The following is a 7,227-nucleotide window of genomic DNA, read 5'->3' as shown; positions in this document are numbered from 1 at the left end:
GGGGGGGGGGGGGGACAGGAATCTACAATAGAATGCTAGATTTCGGGAACCTGGCGGTCGTCGAGTTGATTTAGGTGGATGGTTGTGACAATCCCTAGCTAATACGTTCATTGGCCTTTATAACGACACCAGAACAGCTCAGAGGCTGCAACATATTCGTCGGTAATATACATTCTATACTCTAACTCCCCACGCGTACTATATTGCAACTTGGACCAATGCGCAGCTTCTGCTAAGCCTCTCTTTATACCGCTCCTAAGTCCCCAGTCTTGTTCCACTTGATGATTGCAGTCTCCCATGGTATAACGGAAGCACCCAACGCTCTCAGCTCACTCTCAACGTCATGCTCGATCTCGAGTGCGGTCCTGTCAGCAGTATCATAAGTCGAGTGAGCGCCATGCAGAAGCGTGAGGCGAAACCCAGCGTCCAGAGCGCCCTTGCTCGTTTCTAGTACGCAGTATTCACTTTGTATGCCGAACACAACGATATGTTGGATGCCCTCAGACTTTAGAACTGCCCCTAAATCTGTGTTTGACTTGAACGTATCCCCTATTTCAAATCAGCCAATGTTCATAGAAGAGAGAAGGCAGGTCTCACGCTGGTTTTTGGAAACGAGGAGTTCTCTTGTGTTTTTGGGATTGTTCTTGAAAACCAACTCCCACTGCTGTGTGCCCCTGACAAGTGGCCCGTCTTCGGGTGCTTCCTCATGTTGTACAAAAACGATGATAGGTTTTGGGTCGGCTAGTAGTCCTCGTACGGCACGTAATATATCGGTCCCTGCATCGTAAACACGTTCAGCGTGCTGAATACGTGTATTGGGGTCAGACGCAAGGTCGTTCTGAATGTCAACGACAAAAAGTGCGCTCTTTGGAGCCGCCATTGTTTCGTGGTGTTACAACCTCCATGCAAAGGCTGACGGTTCCCCTTATAAGCGACTGGCCTGAGTCATAAGTGAAAAGAAAGCATGTGCTTTGAGGGACTAACCCAAACAAGATGTCCCGCAGCAGAGCATCATCTACGATCCTTAAGGGCCATACATTATATCACTATAAGGGACTTGACATTCGAGAGGCTTAGATAAATGACTCATGTCCAACTCTTGAATTGATGTAGTATACAATGCATGATAGACAACGCGCCCCGCATTGCTACAATGAAACTATTGACTATATGCTATAGGTAGGGTATTAAGTACTTTGACATTGAATGATGTCTCTTACAGGAGCATTCTTCTGGGATCCTCGATGTACTCCTTCACCTTGACAAGGAATTGCACAGCCTCCCGGCCATCCAGCAGACGGTGGTCGTAGGTGAGAGCAAGGTACATCATGGGTCGGATCTCGATTTTGCCGTTAACAGCGACGGGGCGCTCCTTAATGGCGTGGAGGCCGAGAACGGCGCTCTGGGGAAGGTTGATAATGGGGGTGCCCATAAGGGAGCCGAAGACACCACCGTTGCTGATGGTGAAAGTACCGCCAGCCATGTCCTCGATGGTCAGCTTGTTATCGCGAGCCTAAAATCTTGGTGTTAGCAACTAGCACGTAGTTTTACTCAAGCAGAGTACAATACCTTCTTGCCCATGTCGGCAATCGATTGCTCGATACCGACCATGTCCAGAGACTCAACATTGCGGACAACAGGAGTCACGAGGCCCTTCTCGGTAGCGACAGCAACGCTGATATCGACGTAGTCGCGGTAGACGATGGTGTCGCCGCCGTTGGGTCCCTCAATGGAGGCGTTGACGGCAGGCAGATCGCGCATGGCAAGAACGCAGGCTCGGGAGAAGGCGCTCATGAATCCAAGCTTGACACCGGTCTTCTTGAGGACGTCCTCCTTGTAGAGCTTGCGGAACTCCATGATGTTGGACATGTCGACCTCGTTGAAGGTGGTCAGGGAAGCAGCAGTGTTCTGGGATTGCTTGAGACGCTCGGCAATTCGGAGGCGCATGCGGTTCATCTTGACCTATATAAACAGTTAGCATCCTTGGGCAACAGGCCACGGACAGTCCTCTGTGCTATAGGAGTAACTTACACGACGCTCCTCACGGTTGCCCATGGAAGGACCGCTTGAGGCGGAAGATCCAGACTTGGACTCCTTCTTCTCGGGCTGTTTGGGAGGCTCAGGCTTGCTGGGAGCAGGGGCGGATTCCTTCTTGGGCTCGGGAGCAGATTCTTGCTTAGGCTCAGGTTTTGATTCAGGTTTCGACTCGGATTCGGATTTCTTGGGCTCCTCCTTGGGGGCCTCCTTCTTGTCGCCAGATGGTTCACCACCGAGTTCAATACGGACGAGATCTTGGCCAACGGTAACGGTATCCTCCTCACCAACAAGGAACTCCTTGATGGTACCAGACTCTGTAGCGTTGACAGCAACATCGATCTAATATTTACATGTCAATAAAGATATTCTCCAATGTGACAGACAATTCGAGTTTGCTATGACGGCATGCATACCTTGTCGGTCTCAATGGTAGCAATCTCCTCATCCTGCGCAACGTAATCGCCAATGCTCTTGGAGAACTGCTTGAGAGTACCCTCAGAGATGGACTCGGCCATCTGGGGGACCTTGATGACGGAATCGGCGTAAGTGCGAACGGTCTGCATCATCGAGGGAAGCATGACAAGAGGATGCGCACGAGGCCGCAAGACCCGAGCGGGCACCATGCGGCTGGCGGTGGCTATACTTCTTGACAGCATTTTTGCAAGATTGTGATGTGAGGAAACTGGCGAGAAGAAGAAACGGCGAGAAGGACGACGATCGCGAATTGGTGTTGAACTTGAATGGAGGTGGAGGTTAGTTTAGGTAGGTCAGGAGGGAAAAAAGGAAACACACACCAAGTGTCAGAGCTCGGACAATGATTCGCGATGTTCCACTCACAAACAAGTAACTCGGCAAGCTTTTGGGGTTGGGGGTACCAAAAAAAGCCAGTTACCCAGCACGACCCGGTGCCAATATCTGCCCAGGTACGGTACACCGATGGGCCGAAAACGGTGTAGCGGGCTGCGGGAGACCCAGGAGGTACATGTCCGGCAGTGTAGAGCAAACAGTACTCGCTGATTGGCTTCCAGATGCCCACCCGATTACCTGATGGCCGACACCTTAGCCGAGCAGCCAATGGCGTCCGGCTTCTCCCGTGGGAACTCTCCAAGTCACGTTAATTGCAGGATGGACGGGAAGAACCAGGAAGGCTACTCCCGAAAGACCCGGTAAAGAGCTTCTTCACCTTAACGAGCATTAAGGTATTATGACATCGCACACCAACATGGCCGTTCACCTTGACCAAATCAGAGCAAGTGAATTAGCATTATTTCTTCCAACATCTATCTAGTCAATAACCTCTTCCCTTCGTCCCTCTAAACTAGGTATCCAATGATTATTTACTTATCAGTTCCACTTCGTGTCCAAATCAGTGTTTATATCATGCTGTTAGCGGCTTTGGCCGGCTTAACATGTACGTAAAACTTGGAGATTCCTAGGCCACAAACGTATTTTTACCCTATGAAGTAGAAATTATTTACGTATGACACTGCTCTCCATAGAGAGCTTTCTTTGGATTAATATCAAGAGGTATCTAAATATCCTAGCCCTAGTGAACGCCTCATTCCCGCGTGTATTCCCTCCCCCCCAAAACAAAAGGTCATTATAAACTGTCAAAGTCTGCTTAGGTACAGAAGTTCGTTTTATGTTACTCCATTAAATATAGCATTTCTGCCGCCCCAATGAGAAAACTAAACCTTTGTAACAAATCTGAAACAATTCTGATGCCGGAATGTTGTTGATTACCGGCGTTTTATGTAGAAGTCATCATGCCATGACCATTCATCCCTTGTCAATTCGCCTAATATGATTGGGGATTCGCCGGTCTTTTGGCTTAGCCGTGGAGACTTGTGATATTCAGTCTGAAAACCCCCATGGTTGACAAGCTTCAACATATTCAGCCATGGTATTCGGCGAGATTCACATCCCCTCCTGCAAAAGCAGGTTTGAAACTCATTTGCCAAGCTCGAAATAAAAGGTGACCTCTGTGCCTTTTATAGGTGAAGTTCGTCAGACCGTGTGGTAAGAGAGCGTCGCAAGCCACCATAGCTCGACAACGGGCTGGGGTAGTCGCTCATAGGCGACACGATATCCCCGGTTCCTGTGCCCGAGTGGGGAGAAACAGGTTGGAAAGAGGCGCTGGATGGCACAAACGAGGCAAGCTGCTGTTCTTGAAGTGATAGATGTCGTTGCCGTCGCGGCTGTTGCTCTTGACGCTTCTGTTGTAGTTGGTATTGCTCGTTCTGGTCTTTTTGGCGCTGCGCCTCCTCATGCGATACCGCCCATCCCACAGAGCTTTGCTGGTGGTCGGGGTGAAAGCTGGACTTTGGTACCGCTGTTGGCACCATAACATTTCCGTAAATGTTGACTAATCGAGGGCCCTGATACCACCACTGATCCTCGAAGCCATTGTCGACCGTCATTAAAGCTGAGGCCAGAGATTGTATATCCTTGGCTTTCCCCCTTGCCCGGTCGTCTACTTGTGCCGTCTGAACGGGACGTGAGAGTTCGCCAGGAAATTCAGGTCCCCATGTTGCTCGAAGACTAGCCTCACGCGAACGTGTGCGGCCTTCGCTCCCTTCGTCGTGACCCTCTTCATCGTTGTTGTCGTTGAAGCCCATGGGGAAGGTCCATGAATCCCACGGCATATCACCTTCGCCGAGTCGAAACTGGTTAGGGGTTGCAGGAAGAGCTTTCCAAAGTTGGGGTTCACCCTCTAGAGCGTTGGAGGGGCTTATGTCCCAAGGACTACTATTTAACGGAGGGGGTGCAGATTTGCCGCGCTCGTGGGAACCTCGGCTTGTCGACCTCGAGCTCCGTCGAATCTCCTCCGGCTGCAGTGAGCCTTGTTGTTGCTGTGCTGTCATGGCAGGAGCATAGTACTCTCTGATATGGTGTTGTGCTTGCTGGGGGCGATATGGCTGATACGTCTGGCCGTCAGCTACTCCTGCTGATAAGTGCTCTCCGCTTTGAACATTGGAAGAAAAGTTGTTGGCGTGGTAAGCGAACTGATGTTGTAATCGGTCTTGAGCCGGTTGAGTCTGAGTTGAAAGCTGCTGGGGAGCGGTGAGGTAGTTGGTGTTTGGAGGAGGCAATTGCCGGGGAAACTGGTTGGCTCGGTCGCGCATGCTCTTGGAGATGTAAGTGATGTGTCGGTCTTTGGACATGATCCTGGGCAGCGATAAGCCCATTTCTAAGTGGACATAGATGGCCGGTCGGTCTCCCATGATGGCGGCGGATTGGAGAAGAGTCGTGACCGAGGCAAAGTTGGTTATAGATCGAATATGAGGCGGAAACGAGAAATGGTAATCGTTTGTTGAAGTTGGGGATTCGACCGACTATTGGCGTGGATATAAAGGAGCGGTATGTAGTACAGTCTTGAATGTGTGAATTACAGAAGCGGAGAAGAGAGGAAAGAGAGCATGGAAGGACAAAGTCTCAGAGACATGAGATGCATCCAATATAGCTGATGTATTCTCCAGTTGGATGGGAGGCTTAGAGTTGTTCTCCGCTTCTAGCCAAGTCTGAAGCCCTTTAATCTGAGGTCAGGTAGGGTAAGGAATAAGGTAGTCGCGCCGAGAGCAAGGGAAGGGATGAGCTTGGGGGAGGCGGAGTTGAGCCTTGTAATTAACTAGCTACCTTCCTTAGGTAGGTATGGATAGGTAACTAATTAATCATGTGTCAAAAAAGAAGAGAAGAACAAAGGAAGGATGGGTTCAGCTCTACCTCCGTACCCACCTAGTCTACAGTCTCAGCTGGAAGGCCAGTCCATTTCAACGGTTTCCTTCCTTGCCACCTGATCTGATCTGGAAGGAAGGTGAGAGAGCGAGAGCGAGAGCGACTCATTCAACTTGTTTCGGGTAGTGACTGAGCCCGTCTATCGGCGCCGTCTTGATACATACGGGGCCGATAGTGGGGAGGGAGGCTTTGACGGCCTGCACACGGAGCTTGTGGAGGAAGCTAAGGTCCCTCTTACAGGGCAGGACAAACCCATCGCAGACCAGGCCAGGCCAAAGGGCAGGGATGGTGGTGATCTGTTTGTTGCTTTTGCTTGGCGTTTTTGTTGAAACAATCGCAATTCACAACAGTTATTATGTATCTATCTGGTTATGAGGAGCCAAGCTTCAAGATACAGGACATGTAATTTGATTTCTGATCGAAAGTAACAGAGTCTCGTATAGCATAAACAACTCGTGATCTGAATAAGCGGCTTTATCCAACTCAGCTGAAGTTGTCTGCCATGTCAATGGAACCGTTACACTCAGATGATTGGTCAGATCCCCCTCTCCATTTGCCCCAGATTACAAGCAAGGGATCCTGGCGAGACGCTATAAAGTGATTGGGGCTGGAAAACCAAACCTCAAAAAGTGACCGCAAGGCGTGGCGAAGGCCAAGATATTTCCAGAATGTATCCGTCCCGCTTGATTCAGTACCGTCCGTATGTTTATTTTTGGCTCATCTTTCGACTAGCTAACCTTATACGAAAGAAGGAAAAAGCATGGGATCAGATATATCGCCTCTCATTCACTCACTTGATTGATTGATTTATCGCATTGATGCATGGGAATGACATGACCCAGACCACTCACTAATTAATTCACTGCAAGGTTCCCAATCCATCTGATCCATTCTAGAAGCCCTGACATTCCTGCAGAACAAAACTGACCGCACAAATAGAGATTCATTACTGTGACAAGTTTTCCGAGAGCCATATTCATCACTGTTCAGAGCATGTATGCCTCGCTGAAACTTTTTCTGGTCATATTTTTCAACCAATTCCATCAAGTTTCACACTGCCTGAGTGAAAATGGCTGTGTTGTGCTCCAGCTGACGGGATAGTGATCCTTCGTGGATGAGCATGGAATTGTCTCGACTAAAAACGCCGACCGGACTTATAGTCATTCCTTCTGAGCAATGCCTCTTCCTCTGATTTGCCAGACCCCGTCAAAGGCCAGTTTTGGGTTATCCTATAAGTTACAGAGCGCCATGGGGCGCATCCTGTAATTTGCACCGGCATTAGATTCCTTGCTTGACACTTTGTCTCTATGGAACAGTGACATACTGACACCGCTACTCTTCACTATCAATCTCTGAATCAGACTTGGTCCATCATGTCGACCACTTTGCGTCAACCAACAGTTTCAATTCTGTGCATAGCCTTTCCTAACTTGGCACCCTCCGGAGTCAGTAGCT

The 7,227-nt window shown here is 49.6% G+C and overlaps 3 protein-coding genes across 3 annotated transcripts; all 3 read right to left on the bottom strand.

The window, feature by feature from the left end:
* Positions 1–244: 244 nt before the first annotated feature.
* Positions 245–880, bottom strand: FIESC28_08208 (uncharacterized protein; the record flags this gene model as incomplete). The annotated part of the gene is made up of 2 exons (XM_031162346.1): positions 245–549; positions 598–880. 2 exons carry the CDS (start codon positions 878–880, stop codon positions 245–247), a joined length of 588 nt encoding a protein of 195 aa, XP_031013619.1.
* Positions 881–1,166: 286 nt separating this feature from the next.
* Positions 1,167–2,693, bottom strand: FIESC28_08207 (uncharacterized protein; the record flags this gene model as incomplete). Its single annotated transcript, XM_031162345.1, has 5 exons — positions 1,167–1,173; positions 1,221–1,513; positions 1,570–1,962; positions 2,032–2,376; positions 2,451–2,693. 5 exons carry the CDS (start codon positions 2,691–2,693, stop codon positions 1,167–1,169), a joined length of 1,281 nt encoding a protein of 426 aa, XP_031013618.1.
* A 1,335-nt stretch (positions 2,694–4,028) lies between these two features.
* On the bottom strand, positions 4,029–5,261 carry FIESC28_08206 (uncharacterized protein; the record flags this gene model as incomplete). Its single annotated transcript, XM_031162344.1, has 1 exon — positions 4,029–5,261. One exon carries the CDS (start codon positions 5,259–5,261, stop codon positions 4,029–4,031), a length of 1,233 nt encoding a protein of 410 aa, XP_031013617.1.
* Positions 5,262–7,227: the final 1,966 nt, after the last annotated feature.

Source organism: Fusarium coffeatum (genome assembly GCF_003316985.1).
Source record: "Fusarium coffeatum strain FIESC_28 chromosome Unknown BRIP53273_contig_189, whole genome shotgun sequence".
Classification (NCBI taxonomy): Eukaryota; Fungi; Ascomycota; class Sordariomycetes; order Hypocreales; family Nectriaceae; genus Fusarium; species Fusarium coffeatum.
Note: the sequence above shows the minus strand (reverse complement) of the source record. Positions and strands in the feature narration are given on the sequence as shown.